This window comes from Pteronotus mesoamericanus, unplaced genomic scaffold, assembly GCF_021234165.1.
Source record: "Pteronotus mesoamericanus isolate MK-2021 breed Mesoamerican mustached bat unplaced genomic scaffold, CSHL_Meso_final contig_180, whole genome shotgun sequence".
Classification (NCBI taxonomy): Eukaryota; Metazoa; Chordata; class Mammalia; order Chiroptera; family Mormoopidae; genus Pteronotus; species Pteronotus mesoamericanus.
Window position 1 is genome coordinate 4,977,491 of NW_026555076.1, and position 23,092 is coordinate 5,000,582.

Consider the following 23,092-nt stretch of genomic DNA (forward strand, 5'->3'; position numbering starts at 1 on the left):
TCTTTTGGATTGATGTTTCAGTATTCTTAGGGTATAATTCCAGCAGTGGAATTGCCAGGTCAAAAGTCAGTTTCATTTTTGGTTTTTTGAGGAAATTCCATGTATCCCTGGTAACTCTCCCTCTTCTTGTAAGGACACAAGTCCTGTTGGGTTAGGTCCCACCCTTACGACCTCCTTGAAATCTTCGTTACCTCTTTAAAGTTCCTATCTCCAAATATATTCACATGTGGGGCTTCAACATATGAATTTTGAATGAAAACAATTAATAAAGTCCATCCCAAATAATAAATAGGTTTTGTGCTCAAGGATAATAATGTTTCATTAGAATTACTTTCTTCAGTCTTTTTTTAATGGAAGACTCATAGAATGACTGAAATATTCAGAATATCATTTTTCTTTGTCTTGGTTTCATTTCTTTAATTGTAAATTTATGAAATTTATTTTTTAATAATAGCTTTTTCTAACCCAGTTTAACATTTTTCTGAAAATTTAGCAGGCAGATCTGTGAACTCTACCAGCTGGTTCCAGTGTGTCACTGAAGCTTCTGTTGCCATTTTCAAATAATAGTTCAAAAGTGAAGCAGACAAACCAGGGTCCATAGATATCACAACTGTAGACCAAAGTTTGAAGAGGGATTCAGGGCATCTTCAGAAATTGCAGTTTAAAATTCCATTGTCTTAGGGAAGTCCTTTTGGAAATGGTAATGCCTTGTATTCAATGACACTGTGACCTGGTGAAATTACTTAACCTTTCCGTGCCTTGGTTCCTCACTTTCCCATCTTCTCCTTGTGAAGGCAGGAACCAAGGCCTTTCGATGTGACAATGCTCCCTAGAGTCTAGTCCAGTGTCTGACTTGGCCTTAAGGAGCTCCCCATCCAGATGAGATGAAACACAGAAATGGAGCTGATGGAGAAACTGCAGGATCAATGCATCACGTTCCCAGCTAGGTTGCCCGAGTCTCCTTTCTCCCAGCAAAGGGAACACAGGGAAGGCCAAGCCTCACCACACACACACTTGGTTACCCTGCAGAGAGGTTGGCCTGCAGCAGGCCAGTGCCCCCCAGAACACCACTGTGATGGCCTATGTGGAAAACACAGAATATGAAATCGGGGGACAATGGTTTAGAATACATTATAATGCATTTACCATTTGAACTTACATTTTCTCATTTGTGATAGTAGCAATTCAGTTACATTCACTCTGAACATTTTTTTTAGAATTCAGGGAAATAATAAAGGTAAACAAAAACATTGCAAGAGGTAAAAAACTATAGAAATGTTGGTTATTTTTACTGCTTTTTATTAGTATTCACCACAATTTTATAACCTGTAGAAGTATTCAAAATAATATTTATTCTTTTCAAGGCAGACTGAAGGAAAAAAAAAACAAATCAAAATAAAAGAATGAAATAAGCCATTGGCAATAAATTTCAGGGGACAGGATAATTAAAATTTTCTTTTGGACACATGGTTATTTATGAGGGGAAAAATGTTAATTGAAGTTTTTTTTTTTAGTTACTTTTATGAAAGTACTAATCTATATAGGCACAATAACAAAATCATAAAGAAAATTGCATAATTTTAATAAGGTTTTGTATGTAAGTAGTCATTCAGATTTACTTTCTTTTACACAGTAACCTTTCTTTGCTATACAAGCACATGGGGCACCTAATACCACATAGTTTCATTACTAGCAATGCCACCGGGTAAGATTCAATAATAGTATACATTCAGAAAGTGTCATATCGCTTCTCCCTTCCTGGAGAATAGAGAAACAAACTCTCAAGGTATATGATATAGGCTGGAGCCTGGCCAAAGTGTTGCTATGACTTTTTAGTGAATCTAGATCTTTATTCGCAGTGTCTAGCAATAGCACAATCTCTTTCTGTGGCACTGGAGACAACTTGTATATCTCTAGTACTTACGCTCCCGAAAGATGGCACTGAGCACAGCCCTTGGGAGTCTTGCACAGCAGTAAGTGGAAAGGAAGGGATGGGGATCAGAGAAAACTTTAAAATTGACTTTTATCTGCTTAAACTCAAAAGGAATGATATGATGCTGCTTGCAGACATCTCTCTGTGGCACAGTTCCAAGGAAATAAGTTCTACACTGAGCCTTATTGTTAGTATGTCTGTATTAAATGAAGTCCTTGCAATGTATTTCACACCAAATTGAACTTTTAAAAAATCTTTTTTGTCAGTATTAGTGCTTCATAAGAGTACAGTCAATTTAAATGTGGCTGTTCTAAGATGGAATCATTTTGGGAAAGAGGTGACTTAGTATCCTCCCTGCTTATTTTCTCTCAAAGCTGTCTAGAGGTTGTTTTTGTGTTTTTGTTTGTTTTTGTTTTTTAATGTGGAGTAAGATGCATTTATAAAATAACTTCTCCAGGCCCTGGCCAGGTGTCTCTGTTAGTTGGAGCATTGTCCTGTGCACCAAAAGGTTTACAGATTTGATCCCAGATCAGGGCACATATCTAGGTTGTAGGTTCGATCCTCTGTGAAGGTGCTAATGGGAGGCAACTGGTCAATGTTTCTCTCTCACAATGATGTTTCTCTCTCACTCTCTCTCTGTCCCCTTCATTTCCCTGTAAAATCAATAACAAAAAAAATATCCTCAGATGAGGATAAATAAAGAAATAAAGAACTCCCTTCTTCATCCTATTGATAGACTTTCAGCTACCCCATGTACTATTGTCCTCTATTTATCTTTTTCCTTCTTTTGTGAAATTTCACAGCCAGCCTCTCTCTTCTTTCTCGCCCTATCCCTGATGTTCACCTATCATGACCGAGAGTTTATTTACTCTTGATCAGGCACAAGCCTAACAGTTAGGAGATAATCTTGAACAAAGCATGTGTGTGTATATAACCCCACCTTGGTAAATTTGAAAAGACACCTTGATGGAAATGGCAGCCAAGCTAAGCCCCAAAGAATAAATAGAAATTAACCAGGTGGACATGTGGACAGGAACGCTGCAGCATATGCAGACCCTGAGGCTGAAGGAACAGGGTGCAGCTGGGAAACTACTGGTAATTTTGCACAGTTTAAGCATGGAGGTAAAAGATGGAGAAACATTATAAGTGAACCGGAGAAATAGACTCATGAAGAGCTCTAGGCTCAGAGAAAGGAACACGGCTTTTGGAAGTTGGAGAGAAACCATTTAAGGATTTTAGTCTGGGGAGTAACATATTCCAATTAATACCCTATGAGATGCCTCTGGCAAGAGTTAGAAGATGGTTTGACAGGCTAACTTTAGAGAAAAATAAAGGACATTGATTTTTTATTTTGTGGTGTTATTGTTAAATCCATTTTGGTGTGATGTTGCACTCTTTAAAAACTGAAACTTAACTCACTTAAATATTGCACAATGATATACATATGTGTGTGTGTGTGTGCGCGCGCGCATGTGTGTACAAACTCTGCTAAATGATAGATCTATTCAAAATTGGCTGAGTACAAAGTCACAGCAAACAAAATCTTCTGATAGTGTGTAATTGCTCTATTTCTGATTTGTGTGATTTGAGACAATAGGCTGACAACTCTTTTCACTGCATGTGGGATTATGCAGTTTTAATCTAGTTCAGAAACTTTCTAAATTTTGAGCGTGAGATTATTTAACTAAATAGCTAACTGCTATAAATCTCTATTTTTACATGATCAAACAGAATAAGACAAAGAAAAGCTAGAAATGCTTTGCTTCAAACAAAAACCATATAGCTCATTATTAATGAAAAGTTCAGTGTCTCTGTCAAAAATTAAGTTATTTAAAATGGTCCCTTTAACATACAAATGGGATCTGGCATTATTTAAATTAAAGGAGACAGAAAAAGTACTTGGAGTTAACTTTTAATTGTTGCCTAACTACTTCATCTAGTGGTATGAAATCAAAAAGAATTTTTCCATTAGCTGGAAAACTTGCCCAGGACATGTGCTTACATCCTAGCAACAACACCACTGACACATGTTTTTTAAGGATATCAATGAAAATAATATTTAATTTAATATTATTTTTTATTAATTAATTTTGATATTAATACATTTCCCATTGTCATTAAATTTTCTTAATTGTATGTTTTTCTTTTTTGGAACATTTAATAATTTTTGAAGCATATAATATTTTATGTGCATATTGTCACTATATAATTTTAAAAATTCAATTACACTTATTTCAAAATATGTTATACTAAATTTTATATTTGAATTGTGTTAAATGCTTAGCATCAGTAATTTTATTTTATGAATTCTGAATTTTTATTTTCCAAATATAGATATTGAAATACCAGCACTGGCATTTTACTCTGGTTTTCATTAGCAAAAACGGTTAAGTTCTCCTTTCACCCATTGATGATGGGGAGCTGAGCAGACTGTGGTGACTGGGGAGAAACAAAAATAAAAAAGTGAGGCAGAATTAACAACACTGGGCAATTTGGGGAATGTGGACACTGGAAGGAGAAGAGGAAAAGGAGATACCCTGCTTTCTTATATGCACTTTGAATAAATGTGTTTATGAATATTATCATTCACATAAAGAGGGAACACAAGCCAGAGAGGAGAAAAGGTGAAAAAAAAGGGGAAGGAAACAAAGAACAAGCAAGGAGACAAGTAACAAATGGCATCATTTAGAAAATGCTGCAATTTCAATGAATCACTGTTCAGGAAATCCACGCCCACTTCCCCCTGCCATCTCTATACTGTTTTTGGAATCTTTATATACATCAAATACACTGTGAAGGATTTGGCACCTCTCCTGGGAGAACCGAGTCAAGCTGAGGACATGTTAAAGAAAGCAGACAATGAATAACAAACATGAGGAAGCTCACTACAAGATTCCTTTCAGTTCCTTAAACCTGAGCTACTTTGAATCTGGCTGGAGTCAAATCCGCTAAGACTCCTGCCAGTCAGTGAGGTTAGGAGTACTGTAGTAGTTTCTCATCTTACAGTTAGGGATGCAGTGTATGCATGTGTATACTCTTGCATTCCTACAATGAGAGTATGAATATGTTTTTCCAGAAAGATGATTCTCTACAGTGATTACTTAGTATGGGTAGGGCACTCCTTTGAATACAATATTGATTTAATAACCTATATTATCTCATCAAGGCACATAACTATTTTTATGCAGAATCCGAAATACATGTACCCATTTTTAAAATAATCTTAGGAAATAATTAAAGGACATAACTAATTGGAAACTACTTACACTTTACATTAGTAAATATCAAGTTTGAAAGTTTTGATAACATGGTTGAGTTCTAAGAGCATTAGGGTAGATCATCAAGCTACTCTAATTCATGTTAAGGAGACTATAATTTCATTTTACTTATCAGCTCATGAGCACTTTAATTTCTGACATTTTTTCCTCTCCTCTATTTGCTGCACCTTTAGATACACATGTTATACTTCATGTGAAAAGAATAGCGTGTATGTTTTCTACCTTTGTATACCAAGTATGAAAACTCTCAGGAGAGCGCATTAAATTTTAATCCTGTAATTGTATAAAAGGCAGGAAGCACTGAGAAGCTTACTGCAGAGTTAAATGATGCTGTAGTTTGTTTTCTGTGATTTGGGAAGAACCATAAACAAACCTATGGTAAGTATTGGTAAAATGGCTGTCCTGGCACTTAAGCAGCACTCTGATACCTTGGAATTGGCTTATTTTTCCTATGTTTAAGAAGCTGACCTGTCAAATAAAAATGGTGTCTAAACTGTTAGGACGTTTTGAGGTCCTACTATGAACAGGCAATGTAGGAATTTTCTTTTGAATTTTATTCCAGAAATTTCTACCACAGGACCGCTTGGCATGGGGAGCACCACCACCAGTACCACCCTTCGGACCACAGCTTGGAGCTCAGGCAGGAGTACCACCCCATCGGTGTCAGGAAGAAGAAACCGGAGCACCAGCACCCCATCTCCAGCTGTTGAAGTGCTTGATGACATTACCACACACCTTCCCTCAGCATCATCCCAAATCCCAGCTCAGGAAGAGAGCTGTGAGGCCGTGGAAGCCCGAGAAATCATGTGGTTTAAGACCCGCCAAGGACAGATGGCAAAGCAGCCGTGCCCCACTGGAACTATAGGTACGTCTGTCCTACAGAGCTAAGCTAAAGGTGTGCCATTACTTTGGCTTGCTTTTTAAACATTTTTTTTCTTTTCTTCTCTTTCTTTTTCTTTCTTTCTTTCTTTCTTTCTTTCTTTCTTTCTTTCTTTCTTTCTTGGTTACTTCACATTTACTTAAATTCTGGATTCAGCTAAATGCCAATTTAAAATAATGTATTTTCAGAACTTGAAAATGCATTCTATAGAGGCAACAGGTGAGAATTTGATGGGAACACGTTGAAATCAGCACTTCTCACCCATGGTGTGCACTCTCTGGGTGGAGTCACACTTAGGTTGTAATGTCCAGGCTGTTCCAGAGAGGTAGCTCTTTGTGCAGCAGCCAGATTGAAAGCCCTGGAAATGCCAGAGGCTGGTGCTCATGTCTGTCACCAGCCTCAAATATCTATTGCAGAAAGTGAGGCTGAGTGCCTCTCTTTTAGAAGGCAATCATTGAAACTACCTAAATTTTAACAGAAATAGAAGTTTGACTATTCTTTTTTACCAGTCATTGTAACTGTCCTGGAATAGCCGAAGACTCTTAACATTGTCGGATTTCATGCAGGCAGAAACCAAAGCCCCACTTACTCAACATTTACTACAGAGAGAGCCATCCTGCATTTTGTCCAAGGGAGACTTAAGAACTAACTAGCTCTTCATGCCTTTTTTTACTGATATGATTCATAATATCCTCAAATGGTAACCATATTTTTATGTATGATTTTAAAACCAGAAATAGCCTGATTTTCTTATTGTTACACTGTTCCTCAAGGAACTTTGTTTAATACAATGACGATAATTTGCATTATTCCATGAAATATGTAAATAAAACAAACACATGATAGATGTCACGAGAGCAGCATTCGTAGAGACTGTATCTTTGAGTGTTATTGATTTGGTTGCTTTGAGGAAGCTGGTTTCTCTTAGAAAAGTTCCAAAGTGGAGATGTCATTCTGAATCCCGTGGTATATGAACTGATGTGAAGGCCAGAGGTATGTTGACTTTTACAAAAGCGCATGGTTTATTTTTTTTCCAGCAAAATGTTTAAAACTATTCAGAAATCTACCTTTCCGTTATGAAAGGAGGTCATGTTTAGTTGTAAAGTTTTCTGTGGTAATGGAATCAGAAAACAGTTAGAAGCCTTCCTTCTTAGCCCTGCCCCCTTAGTTCTGTTTTCTTAGTTCTTAGTTTCTCGTTGGTGTTCCTACAACCCCCTACTTCTGATGTTTGTTGTGAAAGTTAGTGAAAATACTTTATTTGATAGCACTTTGCACTCAGAAATAAATCATCACTGTTCTGTGAAAACTGAGGAAGAGATTTAAAGGAAGCCTTCTGAAGCTCCCCACCCCGACGTGACTGTTCATAAACTGGGTCTTATTTTTACCTTTCTCTGTTTCTTCGGTTGTCCTGTTGTTCAGGCCCACACAGCCTCTGACTGGAATCACTGCAACTGCTTCCTCACAGCCTCCACATCGCTCCCTCCAGTCATCCTCCATGAGGCCACCCCAGTTATATTTCTAAAACCTTAATCAGTTCATTTCTCTCATCCGCTTCATGATCTTTGTTGATTTTCCAGCACACACACAAGACAGACAAGGGAGTTTATGATCTGGCTTCGTCTGCCTTTCCAACTCCATTAAGCACCCACCCTGTCCAGTAGACCTCAGTTCAAAATACTTGAAGTTGCCCAAGCACAACATGTTTTTCCTCCACTGCAAATGCCCTTTCCCACATTATTTTCCTGAAAAACCTGAAAACTGCTGTAAGACTCACTTGCTATCTTGCCTCTGAAAACTCAAGCAATAAGCCCATAAAGACAGATACCACAGCCACCTAATTCATTAAGTTATTCCCCATACCCAGCACAGTTGCCAACGAGTGCTTTAAAAATATTGAATGTTTTCGTTTGTTGTATTACATTTCTCCACAGCCAGTTGCTGTACATTGGGTTAAAATAGACATTATCTCAGTTTAATGATCTCATTTTTACCTTTGCTCATATTAAAGCATAGCATGGGTATAAAGTCCTTGTAAGAAAAATGGTTTGAATACCTAAGACCTATTTCTCTCATTATTTTAGGAGTATCAACTTATTTGTGTCTGGCTCCTGATGGAATCTGGGATCCCCAAGGACCAGATCTGAGCAACTGTTCTTCTCCTTGGGTCAACCATATAACACAGAAGGTAAATCATGTGACTGACAAAAAGGTTTGCAGAATCTTGGTCCTGTGTTGTTGGTTATCGTTGCTGCAAACAAAATAATCAAGATTTTTTTTTTTAATGTGTAAAAATTCTCTCATTTTAATTTAATTTAATTTAATATTTAATGACAACCTCTGACATTCTATTAGCTAATTCTGGAATTTTGTTGTTCTTAGAGGGCAAATTTGTGGACTTCATCGAAGCCAGGCGGTATCACCTATAATAACTTTGTTATTAATAAAATGTCTGTGGTATTGTGCACTACAGATATTAAAAAGTCCAAGAGATATTATAAATCAAGCAAGCAAAAGCTTCTAGCATACAAATATATAGGTTTCCCTGTGGAAATAATAATTACAATAAAAATGTCTACCTTTGGAATCTTAAGCCATTTGATAAATGTCCTGTAACCTAATCATTTATCAGTGTTAAAAGTACACACATGTGTGACAGAATTTTGCAGACTCAAATTTGCAGGGCTTATTTGGTTGCAATATGTTGAACATTTTTATTATTAATGCACTGTGGGGCTTTGAATTGATTTCATTACAAACAGAGACCAGATGTGCATTTATGCCAAAAGGGCTACGGGATGAATCTTTATTATAGCAATTTGTGTGGATTTATTCACTCCAAAATGGAGAGTCCTTCTATGGCACATTAGCTATGCTACGGAATTTCTGAAAGAGACTTTTCCTTAGAAATATTACAAATGATGGCCTTACTAAAAGCCTGTCTGTGCCATTTGCTCTTTCCTCTATTTGTTTTTAACTAGGCTGATCCTCAATAATATACTGTATAATAATCCATAAATATCTACTCAGTAGATCATTTAGCAGATGAGCCGTAACTATCTATTTACCCTAAATCATGGAAGAACAGTGGTTATATTAACTCTAGTTACCCTCTTACATATGCATCTCCATACTTGTTGCTATTCATAATGATCTTCTCCAATTTCAGCACTGTTCCTGCCACAGTTTTTATGTCCTTTGATTTTTATTACAATGTAGCTCAGACCCCAGGGCAAATAACTCTTGCTAGATGTGATCAGATTAAGAGATCAGTAGCCTATCTCCTTACATTACTGTCTTTTAAAAAATACTCCTACATACTTAGCCCAGGGGTTAATATTAATTCAGTAATAATTCACCTAGAACACTGAGTGGTTTTCATGACAATTCCTGAATATGGTTGCACTATTTTATTGCAGAAATTACTGGGCGACTTTAATGACGCTTAATTCTTTTCTTTTCTCTGCAGACCTGCTAATCTTATGACAAAAGAGATAATTCCTTGCAAAGACCAGACAGCTGTTGTTGCCCATTTGATTTATGGATGGGGTGCTTTTGTTTTGTAACAAATACATTCTACTCTTCCAGAGCATTTCTGTTGGACCCTGTAGAACTACAAAATTATGCTACATTATAATTTTATTAAGATTATAGAATTTAGCCAATTGGAATTTATCATAATACCTTAGCTTGATTACTGAAATTTATAAAATCTTCAAAGGTGTAACAGTTAACAGATTGACTTAGGTAACTAACCCAGGGTCGGTGTTACAGTTGGTGTTCTACTTGGGTCCGCCTTTATCAAGGCATTATGCATAGCCAACCACTCTGGCTAATTGTGATTATGATTGCCTCGCTATCACATCCTCACTGACCTAGTCTCTTTAACTTCTTTCCACCCTTTTACCTGGCATGCCCCTCATAACCACTATATACTTATGCTACTCATTGAATATAAATGGCATTTGCACAGGTTTCTTTCCAAAAGTGGATTAGTATGCAGTGTTCACAAAGTTATTTTTCTGCATTCTCTCTCCCCCATCCCCAAAGCATCCTCCTCCAAATTCACACTTTTGCCTACTTCCTCCCTTGGTGCCAGAGCCCCAACAACAAACAGATGGAACATTGAAGAGGGTCGTTTACAGCGGAAGTGGGGGAGCGAAGGTGAACTACAAGAGACAGATCGGGAACCGAGAGCTAGTAACAGGAGTAGCACTGTTCCCAATCCCAGGCCTGTGGTTGCTGGATCCAAGGAATGACTAAAAATTGGAAGCAGGGTATCCTTGAGAGGAAAGATGGCATGTATACAAAAGATAGAACATAGCCTCAGGAAACATTTCAGAAACAGATCTAGGGGAATAAACCCCAGACCTTACCTTCTGCCTTGCTCATTCACCTTCCTAGCCTCCCCTTGGGCCCAGCCCAAAGGGAAGCCAGAGAAGAGGGCCACTCTTAATAAAGTACAGGCAAGTCCACCTGCTAAGGCAGAGAGCCTGATGGAGGAGGGTGGAAAGTGGCTCTGAACTAGCAAAGGGAAAATAGCCAGCATGTCTCAGCTTTTAGCTCCTGTTCTCATACCCTGCCTCTATTTCCCATCCCCAATTCTTCCCTATCTCCTTTCACTCCCGTACCCTCCCTTCTTCCTTTCCCTTGTCCCATCCCTTGTCCTCTGCTCTGGGCTCCCCCTTGTCTCTAATGGATTTTTAGTGCCATGCTGGAAAATTAAAGTGAAATAGGGATCTTCAGTGATTCACTCCTCCTGGCCTTCCCCCACTGTAGTTCTGTGAACTTCAAACTTTTACAGCGAAGGAAGGCTTTTTAACCCCCATGAAAGCATAGACAAAAAAAGAAAGGAGAGGGGTCATTCTCTTCTTGAAACAGTGTATTCAGTTTCCAGCCTGCATCGTGGGTGAATGTGCTCTGGAATGTGAGGCACCTCCTCTCTGGCTTCATAGTACTTCTGAGGACTTTAAATGAAGGAACAGTTCTAGGTCACAGTCTGCATCTATACCATGGGAAGGATTGTTCGTTTCATTATTGATAATGTTTACTCACATATATAGACAGGAAGTATACACAAATAAATGGATGAGATTGCTTACTTTACTTGGGAAGAGCAAACTTTGTATTTTCATTTTTGCTAAGAAATAAGTTATGCTCTTTCCCCTGTAGTCAGGCCGGGAGGGAGAAAACATGCAAAGAATGTTGATGGGTTCTGACTCACAAATGAATTCAGGCCACTTTTATACTGGTGATATTATAAATTAAATTTTGTGTGGTAATAGAGAGCAGATTACATTTCACTAGAGTAAAATGTAAGCCTTTAAAATCAGAATATCGTGAAGATATTTATTATAAACAAACTAACCAGAATACTTTCAGAATGATGAAATTAAACAAAAAATGTAATTTATACAGAAAAGGAAAGGCAAAAATTGTACACAAAGGGACTTTTACCTCAGCAACGATAGAGGGAAAGTGGGGAGGCAGGGAGAGGTAGAAAGACTAATGGGGATAGAGAGACAGGTGGCAGGATAGATAGCAAGAAAAGTAGGTAAAAATAAATGGATGGATAGAAAGATAGACATTCCCTTCATGTTACTGTTTTTCAAATACTTTTGAGGTTTTATTGAAAGCCAGCAAAGTAATTCATAGCTCTGTCTTCTCAAACATATGTGGCAAAACATCCTATTTTCTCACCTTTCTTAATAACTGCTTGCCAAAATTACGGTCTCTGGCTTGATCTCTTGCTTAGAGTCAAATTTTTTAAAAACGGTTTATATTTTCTAGTTTGGATACCTTTAAAGAGTTTATTGCATTTCACAATCTCTCCACTCTTTTTCAATTTAAAATTCTGTGAGATTACAGTTTTGAATAGCTTCCATATTTATTTGCATGTAAAGTGAAGTGTGCTTCCTTCTTCATTACCTGGCCCAACTACTATATGGAAAGGAAATGCCTGAATTGTCACTAGGAAATAATCTTTCTATGTTTGGCAAACTGAAGTGTCTCTTGTGTTTGTACACAAGACACTGACAAATTCTGAGGTAAGTAGGGTTCTTCCTGCAGTTTTAAAAGAAGGATGTGTAGATCAAGGCAATATTATTGCTATTTTTCAATATAAAGTAAGTCAGTTGTTTGCCCTGGAAGACTAGGTTCAATCCTGTTACCTAGATTTTAATTCTCTCATTCTTTTAATCTCATAGATCTAATATGAAATTATAGTAAATTGCTTCTTAGTTTTATCAGAGCTTGGTGGGATTTTCAAGACTTTAGACTTATTTTAACCTTTTTTCAGATGTAAGAAAGAAGTCTTGAATTGTTTATGTTATCTATTTCACTCAGATTTATAGCAAAATATGTAGATCTTTCAGTGAAATCGTAGCCAGATACTTAAACACTAGGAGTAAATCCTTTACAAATTGTTTTGAAACCAAATCAATGTTGGACGTAATAAATCTCATCAAGGACCGGGCTTATTTAAAAAAAAAAATCCCTTTGACTTTTGTCTAAAGTTGAAATGTAAATAATATCCATCTCGTTCATAATTATTATCCTTAAGTAAAGATGCAGGGTTTCCCCCCACCTATTTAAGTCCCAGCTCTCGCCCCACCACTTCAATATAAGAATTAATTTACTGACCCTCAGCAAATTCATACAATGTCTCAGTGTACATGTGCTTTTTTCTCAGAAAGAATTTTAGTAGAATTGAGTAGAAGAAATATTAGAGTTAGACATTTTAATGAGGCCTGTTAGCTAGGATATGCAGGATAACTTTATTTCAATCTTGCCTCTGCATAGAAGACTTGAGACAGATTAAAGGTATGTGTATTTTTTTTACATGGAAATAAGATCATTGTCATCCCTGACAACAATGGTGATAAATACAAGTATTGGAAAGAGAGCCGAGTAGCTTCAGGAAGCCAGTGGGAAGAGTGTAGTCAGTGAAGGCCTGGTCTGGCAAGCCCACCTTTAACTGAGCCATCAATGTCAAGGTCTCAGTGGCTACGGGAGAATCCAGTTAAGGGGACACCATCGACTCGTGGAAACAAGAAGCCTGGGCATGGCTCTTGGTGCCTCCCTTCCCTCCTCATTCCATATCCAGTCAGACAGGAGGCCTGTTCATGAACGCGTGAGTCTCTCCTGGTCAGGCCCCTTTCACCGCGGCTGCGCTAACCCTCAGAGGCTCCCGTTCCTGTGGCCCCCCGCAGGCCTCTCCTTCACTCCCCGAACCCCCTGCCTCAGGAGTTTCAGCCTTTTTTCTCCTCACGGCACACATAAACTAATTACTAAAATTCTGCAACATACCAAAAAATGTACTATATTTTTCGCCAATCTTACAAAAAAAAAAATAGGTATAAATTTGATTCATTCATACCAGACAGCTATTGTTGTGTTGGCTGTTGTCATTTTTTATTTTCATTTTTTTATTTGACTATCTAAGGGGAAAGAGGTCAGTGCCCCTAACTATATAGTCAAGGATTGCATGTTTTTTAAATCCTTGCAGCACACCAGTGTGCAGAAAGAAGCAAGCTGGTTGAAAATCGCTGCTCTAGCTCATTCTCCTGAGTTTTTATTTCCAACGCCAATAGGATTAGGCCACTCCTAGTCATGTATTTTATGCCTTACCTTTCTCTTCGGACATTTCTCAAAATCTTCATAATGACTTCCAAAGGGGGCTGTTTAATCCTCTCCTTGCTCAGCTCCCCAGCCGGTTACACCTCAGTTACAGGGACCCCCAAAAGCTGTTCTCTCTACCTAGAGACCCCCACCCTCATCCCAACCCAATTTTTTCTTTCCTTAGAGAAGCATTTCCTAAATTATTCCCTAACTTCATACACCAGATTAAAATGCCCTTAAACTGGGATTCTGTACTGCACTACAAAAATTAAAAGTAAATACTTCTGCCGTTAATTTATTAACAGCACTCCCTCACTGGTTTGTAAGCTCCTTATTGGGAACCATTTTGTATCGTATTAGAAATTATGGATAGCGCAATTCTGTTAGAAATTCAAATTTCACTAAAGAACAAATGAAAATATAGACAGGATAAATAATGGTTGAAATTAAAGATAAAAACAGACATGTTCATCCTATTTTAAAAAAACTGGATATAATATATATTTATTACATACATATACAACTTATATTGGTATCAATACGGAATTCTGAAGGTAAGAAAAATGTATTTTTCTTTCTGTTATACCTACAGTAGCCTGTCTTCCCAAACCATGGTTATTCTAGACTTTACTTTTTATATAGCTTCTTCTTGGCTTCCTCAACATAAAAGTATTCCACAGCAGTATTCCATCTTACTTGACCACCTACACCTTCCTCTAAGGCTGGTTGTTTCACTGGTTATGTCCTTCTGTTGCCTTCCCGCCCCATATCCAGGTGTTTGTTACCCCTGTGCTGTATTTCCATAATACCTCGTATACATTCCTGCTATTAAAAATTGCATTATTGAATTAATATCATGTCTTTACCTCCTTCCTGGTCTACCCCAACCCCAAGTGGTAAAGTGTGAGCTTCCTGAGTGCAAAAGCTATATAACATTTGTTTTTATTTACTCAAGGAACAACAAGTGTCCAAATGATTATTGAGCGAATGAAAGATTTTTACTACGGTTTCTCTTTTAAGAGAAAAAGGGGATCAGAATGAATAGTTACATCATTTTTGTTTTACTTTAAAAATATGCTTCTCATATTTTTTATTATAAACACTTTTATAACTTGTTTGTACTTTAGGGATTTTTTTACAGCTTTCTTGTTGGTGCATATTGAGTTTCAGAGTTCTTTTGCAAAGTTAATTAGATTTATCCTTTGTAAATAAATACTTCTTGAATGCTAACATGTAGCTATGATTTTTAAGGTAATGAACTAGTAATTTTCATATTTGACTCACTGTTTTTATCTGCCGTTGATACATGTATAGTCAATGGCATCATTTTTTATGTTGAGAAGAATTATAGTTTATCTTATTAGTCATCTACATTTTTAACTTTTTCCTTACTGTATATGAAGAAAAAGTTTAGAGTTTTACATAGAAAAATTACATAGGCCTTAGATATTGTAATAAATAATGATAAAAACTATGTACTTCTACACAGTAATAAAATGGAAGTAGATTATGAAAATACCATTGCTATTACTTACGTTTTTCTCTGTTTGATAAATAATTTGCTTTTCATAATGTTCCCTGATAAAGGTAATGAAAGTCAGTGCAGTATTAAGTGGTAACAAGCAGAAGAAAGCAATGTCATAATAACAATAGCAACAACATAAATGATAATAAAACTAGAAAACAATGATTAACAAAGTAAAGCAATAGTAATTCTACAAAAACATTAAACTATTATTTTATATGTGTTACATAAAATATAATAAATACATGAAGCTGATGATTTGTTCTACATGGGCTGTGCAAATATTCAGTAGTGGTTTACAAGGGAGATACGCATTTCCACAAATTCTTGCCAACACTTTGTGTTACTAAATGTTTTACTGTTTTGAATAAAATTTGTCTATGTACTTGAGGATATGATTACTAATAATATAGATGTTCAAATCACTCTAATTTATTCATTTGTTTCCTTAATATTCAATCCCGCTACAAACATTTGTTGAACATCCCTGAGTGGATAGTGGTAACCTACTTGGCTAAGAGTTTTAGTTATGGTCGTTATAGCTTTCTGTAAGCTATAGGGAGACTGCATTGAAAAGCGGACTTTCCTGTTTGTGATACTAAGTTCTACATTGGACTGTACTTACAAAAAGAAAAAAAAATGCTGAATACTAACAATTATATGTTTAAATTATAATAGGGCAAAATATTTCTACCTTCATTTTACCCAGAGCCGTTAGATTTGTTCATATGATTATGGGATTAACCTTTATCTCTTTGAACATCTTTGGAATTTTGCCAATTTGATATATTCTTATAGAATGTACTTGAAAAATCAGCATAGAGTTTCAGAAAAGGAAAATGCTAGAAACAGCAATAGTTTGCTACCTACTGCATTGGGAGCAAAATATCCATTTAGTAAGTAAGAGGACGAAGATCACTTTGAAAAGCAGAGATTTTATTTAGGAGAAAATTCTCACAGAGCTTAGCAGTCTGTGTGTATTCATTGTATACTAAGTGCTAAATTAGGCACAATGGAAAATTTGTACTTGCCTCTGAGAACTAAGAATACGGCTGGGGATTCATAATGCAACCTCATCAACATCCAATTTAGAAACTCAGAAAAATCATAGGGCAAATAGACTTAGCCACCCAAATGGATAATTAAGGTATGAACAAGTTTTTGAAGTAAGATTCCTCAGGAGGAGCTTCATAAAGACATGAATTTCAAGTCAGGTACTGGAGAGAAAAATGGATTAACGGAAAAACTCAGGGAATGTATTCCAGATGAAGATGGAGTTTCATAACTATTTCTTGGCTCAATGATTATAACTTTTATGCAAAGCAATTATCCACAGAGACCAATAAAATTGCTTAAGATGGTTTTCCTTCTTATTCTGCTTTCAAAATTGCAGTTGAAATCTGGAGAGACAGCTGCCAACATTGCTAGAGAGCTGGCTGAACAAACAAGGAATCATTTGAATGCCGGAGACATCACCTACTCTGTCCGTGCCATGGATCAGCTGGTAGGCCTCCTGGATGTACAGCTCCGGAACTTGACTCCAGGTGGAAAAGACAGCGCTGCGCGCAGCTTGAACAAGGTAAATACGTTAGTGATATATAACTGCAAAGTTCTAGTAAAGTCAGTGAGACTTGCTTGGTTAATTTCTTTTTCAAATAAAATCAGATCTTTCTAAAGAGCATTGCTAGTTAGCTAGTCAATTCACTTCACTATTTCATTGTAATTATGACTATGTTTCGCTTTTAATCCAAAAAAAGTTATAATCTCTCCATATATGTTTTGAATTTACACTTCTATTTTTTATACTATTTATTCTGTTCTGTGTACTAAATTCTGGCAGGATCAATAAATATAATTCATTTAGTTTCTATTTTTTCCTTTCAAACTTTATATTACAATAATTAACAATAATATAAATTTCTAATCAATAAGGAGAAATTTAAAAAACAGGAACAATGAGAAAGGATATTAGCAATTCCTTATAGATATTTTTAAAATAAAATAGTTTGATCTAATTAATATTATATTTAAAAACTCCTGGGACAGGTAACTAGGTTTTAATTTTTATTTCCTTTTGATACTTAAATTGTTAACATTTTATATCACTACAATAAAACTTAAGAGATTTAATTTCAGCAAATTTGATAGTAAATAATTCAATTTTTAAATTTCAGAAAGCATATATTTTATTTATATTTATAAATATAAATGTATAAATTATACACACATATAAGCATTTTATATCTATGTGTATACTTTATATAACCTATATACTATATAAGCACCTTATTTACAGAAATATATAAAATGTACTTTATATTTTATAAGGTATATAATACATGTAACAAAATATCACATGGTGAATCAATTTCATGGTAAAAAGATATTAGAATTACTACCATGAAATGACTTGTGTTCTTTGGAAAGTATTTGTGTAATAGAGATGATAAGTTATTGAAACTGGATTTTAAAGTCTTGAATATTATGCTAAGCTTACTACCTAAAAAGTAAGAATTTGTCACTGACTATGTCCTTCATGGAATTCACTAAATGAACATTCCCCTTTAGAATGAAAAGTGACTTTGTAGCATGGTATGTGTGTGTGTATATATATGTATATTTCTTTTGTACATTATTAAACTGAGGGTTTTACTCATTTAGATGGAAGAAATTTTTTAAATAGTGATGGTATGACATAAGAAAGCCTGATTTGTATCTGGCAAATAAATTTTTGTTTTGCTGCAATTTCATCCTCAGAAAACATATTCAGTTTTATCATATATATATATATATGTATATATATATAATTTTTTTTTTTACTGCAGAGCATAAAGAAGTTATTTTTGTCTGTTAAATCCATGATAAAAATCAGCTGAGCCCCTGGTAGAATATAATCTACAGTTGCCTAAGTAATCTGGGCATGCTGAGATTTTAATGTGTTATTATGCAGGCTGACTGGATGCTATTAATGAATATTGCTGCCAGCTATTGTTATCATAATGTACTGCAAGTAGTAATTTCTATTAATGTTACATATCCATAACATTACTTATAGCAATACTTTTTATCTTTATTTAAAAGTAGTGTTGATGTCTGACAGTATCAGGTAAAGCTGGCAATTAATGTCACATTCTAACTGGCTACAGCTAATCAGCTTGCCTATTCCGAATATCAAATAACTACATAATGGGCAAATTTCCATTTGTAAAGCTTTTTAATGCTCTCTTTTTCCCCCCCATTTGGCTCTTTTCAATTGTTTATATAATGTGGTTTGTCATATGTTAATTTGCATGGGGGATAAGGAGATGGGAGGGCAAAGGTTATTCACCTGCTTGCTGGCTTACTCTCATTCCCTGCGGTTCCCACTGTTCCCTGAAACAGTTATAACCCATCACATCTGCAAAGTCAACTCCTTACAAATCAATTGTACTCCATGTTGAAATTCTGGAGGGTTTAGAGTCCTGCAAAAACAAGATGCGAGTCAATGATCCAAATGACAGCACTGGGAATTTACTTGCACTCATTCCTCGCTTAATTCTTGAGAGGAGTTAACAGCTCTATGCTCATCGAAGAATGTATGAATTAAAGTTGGGAGAGTGTCAGCCACATAAAAGGCATCACTGTAACCGCTTCTTAAAACTGAGTAATTTTCTCCTTCAACAATCAAGGCTAGGGAGATTAAAAAAAAAAAAATAGGAACAAGTAGGAAAACTGCAATCCAATTTATATAATTTTGGGTCATTTATTTAAATAGTGTACATAAGTGTATTAATTATTATTTTTATTATTGGGAAAAAATGTTTGGGGCCGAACATGACTTGCTGTTAACCTTTTGCTCAGTAAAACATGATTGTGTATGCAAATAAATAAACAAACAAAAACAGTCTTCTTATCCCACAGAAGTTTTTAAAACATAAATTTTTATTTGGTCAAAACTGTCAAAAGAAATTATTTTAAAAAATAAAAGCAGTGGTAAATCAGGATATTGTTTACATTCGTTAAATCAGAAGTTTCTTATCTCTTGGTATTTGTCCCTTAAAATAAATAGTCATAATGAACGAGCACTTCTATTTTCCTGATAAAAAGAATTTTTTGTATGTTTGAATACATAGTTTGTGGTTGCATACTAACCATCTATATAATATGTAAACCACAAACAACATCCTATCTTTAAAAAATGAGCTCCAAATTTTTGTCATCAATTACTTAACTTCATATGTCTTCATTTGTGGCCCATGAATTAATAACTAACATGATGGGAAATGAATCATTTCAAATGAATGAAGTATATTGATTTTTACTAATTTCTACTAAATTTATTCCAAGATTTCTTTTCATCATTAACAGCTTTACACCATCCAGTGTTCACCTGGGTTGTTCTTGAAAGTGTGTTGGCCACTATTTTTCAAGCCATGGCTTCCATTTTGCTGCTGCTTAGCTTTCATTCTCTTCTGGAAAGTAGTACACAACAAAATAAGGTGTTTTGTGTAGATGTGTTCTTTTATTTTTCTTGTTCCTTCTGTCACTAACTTGTTTTTTCTATTCTGTGTTTAATCTGCTGTCTTAATGGATTCAGCTTCAGAAAAGAGAGCGCTCTTGCAGAGCCTATGTCCAGGTACTTTCCGCGTTTTTATAAATGTGTTAAGTTGTTGAATTGTCTTTGTTGGTGATCGCATGTATGGGCATCTGAGAGAAAAATAATGATAAGAAACACTGTTGAACTAAAGACATTTCAGGGAGGGCATCAAGGGCGGGAATGGAGAAACTGTATGAGAGGGCGTGTGCTGAAAAGATGTGGCAATGCCAGTGCTCCATCACACAAGAGACCCAAAGACTAAGAAGGAGGTGCAGCTTGGGGGGTGAGAACTGTGACCATCATGAAAAGGTGAGTTGGGTGTAATGTATTTCTCTCTGATTTCCTCATAGAGGTGTGTATGAAAACATTTCATTAATATATTGGGCCAGCTAATATCTGAGTAGCAAGTCATTCACAATGGCAGCCAGAGTCATGTAAAACAGGACTCGTCCAGGATACTTGTGATACCGTGCCTATACCACAGTGTTCAAGGCATGCTGTGATTCAAACCAACGTAAATGTAATCCCAATATACGTGTAACTTTCCTCTGGTTAACGTGTTGCGGTCTGTTTCTAAGCAAGGTAAAAACCATGTCAATATTTATGAGTTCTGTATGAAAAAAAAAAAATCCCAGTAATAAGCTTTATAGTTCTTTTTACGAGAAAGGAAGGAAGGCAGTGTAGGGGCAGAAAAAATTTTCCTTTCTTCCGTTCTAGGCTCTTTGGCTGGTCTAATAATAAAATTGATGTGAGAGAGATTAGCAGGAAAAAAAGAATTTTAATTATGTGTGCGAGCCCTATGAAGACATGAGACTCAAAGGCAAGTGGTGCAGTTGGGGTTTATATGCCATCCTGGGCTGAGGAAAGGGATGGGGCCCAGGGCTTCTACAGGGAGGAGGGAAATTCGCAGGAGAATGAGAAGCACAGATGTTGGGTGAACAGATGTTAGCTCTGCCATGCAGACAACTCTTTCAAATTAAAAAAATGATTTTTCTGGTCATAGCCCTTTTTCTACTATAGGCTCCCTATCTAAATGCTGTTAGGTAGTTACGGGAAAGGTAAAAATTTTCCTGAGTCTGCTGGTCTTGATTGCCTTTAGCTAAAAATTATCCACATGTCAAAGTGAACAATTTAGGGTGCCATATGATGCTCCCCTTCATCAAGAAGGAAGGAAAAATCTGAAACTGTGACTTTAAACTTTATTCCTTAAGTATATCATAGCCATTTTTTAAAGGGGAAGGCCAATTGCATACATAAAGAGAGACACCCTCAGAAACCAAAGTTCCCGGTTCTCAGATTGGCAGTCCAGAAACTAAACCTGACCAGTTTATTAACAAGGAGGGTATTTTGCAAGAGGGTCATTTAAAAGGAAAAAAGTAATAATTTGAATATCCAACAGATGTTAGGAAGATAAGCTTTTACGTTACATTTTACTTTAACATATAGTGAATCTTTGTGTGTCAGAAATGTTCAAGTTTATTTTTCTAAGGTTTTGGGAAAGAAAATTGTTCTGGAGGTTAATATATATATCTCCTATCCTCTTAGCATGTGCAATAGAGAAATGAAAGTATTCCACAGCAATGAAAGCTGAAGATAATTTTTGGGCAATTTTAGAATGTTTTTTATTGCAATCTGTGCTAACGCCTCAATGGGGCCTTGGAGGTAATTAGCCTTTCAGTATTTAAATCTATGAAATGCACGGTCATTCAAAAACAAATCTCTGATGGAAAATTAATAGCACGGTTTATTCAGTGGCTGATTTCCTGGTGTTATAATTGACTGTCTATAGGTAAATGTTTCAGCTATTGACCGAACATCTTCAAAACATCAAATACACACAGAATATTGGTGAAGCAGAAATGCTGTGTTCACTAATACATGGCATTACTGCTGTTAGTTTTAATTATTCTATGATTTCTAGAGTGAATAATACTTTAGTCTATTTGAATTTTAAAGAAACGTTACCTATTGTTTCTACGTTCAGAGCATGTTCTGAGCTCTCTGTAAAATAGGGATAAATTTTACTTGAAGACCTTCATGTATTGAATTTGAAAAAAAAGATAATTGTTCAGTCATCATGAGATTCTTAAAAAATATGACCTTGCCATATGCATAAACAATATTCTTCTAGGGTTGATTTTGACCATATATATCCATTTAGCTTCTGATTTTTTAGAGGTACAGTGTCTATTTCATGAATAAGCTAGACCTATCTTTCACTCCTTGCTTCCTACCTTTTGTTTATTGACCAAAGAAAGGAAACATGCGGTGAAATCTGGGCAGTCAGCTTTTAGCTATGATAACTGATCTGTAGGAGAACAATTACGAAGTATTGCAGTTTCTTTGATTTTTAGAATAATATGTGTATCTCCTAAACACTCATCTGCTTGAATCTCGAGAATTTTAATAAAAAGAGATACACTGGGTTCAATGTATTTTATTTCCTTCAATTAGTTGTAATTTTAGATTATATTAAAATCCTTGTTGACTACCAAAGATAAAAATTAACATTTGTCAGAGTAAAAAAATATTACCACCATATCTTAGTCATAATACATACCTTCATTGAAGAAGAAAGTTTTAAGTTCAATGCCAGAGAAAGTAAGTAAATCTTGTGTTACATGTGAATATTATATAGCCACTATGATGTAATCATACCAGAAGGAACCTTAGAGATAATGAGTTAGCTGGGATTTGGAGAGATGAACTGACTGGGCTAAGTCACACAGCCAGCACTGACGGCTCTAATACTGCACTTACAACATGTATCCAGTGCTTTTTCAACACCAGTTTATTATGTATTATAATTTACCATACATTTTTTAAATTTAATAATAAATTTAGCCTTAATTTATTATTAAGAATAAATGTACTTATTAGGCCCTAATTGTGTGCCCACCGCTGTGCAACACATTTTGCATAAATTCTTAATAAATATTCACAACAATCTTATGGTAATAAATATTCACAACAATCTTATGGTATAATTATTGCTATTCTTCACTCTGTGTGGGGACGTCCAGGGAAGATCAAATCACTTTTATACGATCATACAATAATAATTGAGGGAATCCTCAACTAGGTCTTCCAAGCTCAGGCTTTTGATCTCTAAGATACTGTTATTGCAGAACTGACTCTGTTATGTGGTGTTAGGAGTCAGGGTATATCATTTGGTTTATATTTATTGATTGATTATATTATATTTCAGGGGTGGTATAAAGTAAACCTTTTTTAATCTCTTTTTTTGAGACGATTTGAATTGGCTGTCTGGTAATCATTTGTA

At 35.7% G+C, this 23,092-nt stretch overlaps 1 protein-coding gene across 18 annotated transcripts in view; it reads left to right on the forward strand.

Moving 5' to 3' along the window:
* ADGRL3 (adhesion G protein-coupled receptor L3) overlaps window positions 1-23,092 on the forward strand; it is a 464,227-nt gene that overhangs the window by 316,741 nt on the left and 124,394 nt on the right. For 7 of the 18 annotated variants that reach the window (XM_054566788.1, XM_054566790.1, XM_054566791.1 and 4 more), the window contains 4 exons: window positions 5,774-6,076; window positions 8,173-8,276; window positions 16,627-16,812; window positions 19,810-19,848. In XM_054566788.1, the coding sequence (XP_054422763.1) occupies window positions 5,774-6,076; window positions 8,173-8,276; window positions 16,627-16,812; window positions 19,810-19,848 (632 nt within the window). The remainder of the gene's footprint in view (window positions 1-5,773; window positions 6,077-8,172; window positions 8,277-16,626; window positions 16,813-19,809; window positions 19,849-23,092) is intronic. The other 11 variants (XM_054566805.1, XM_054566789.1, XM_054566792.1 and 8 more) reach the window with 3 other exon arrangements.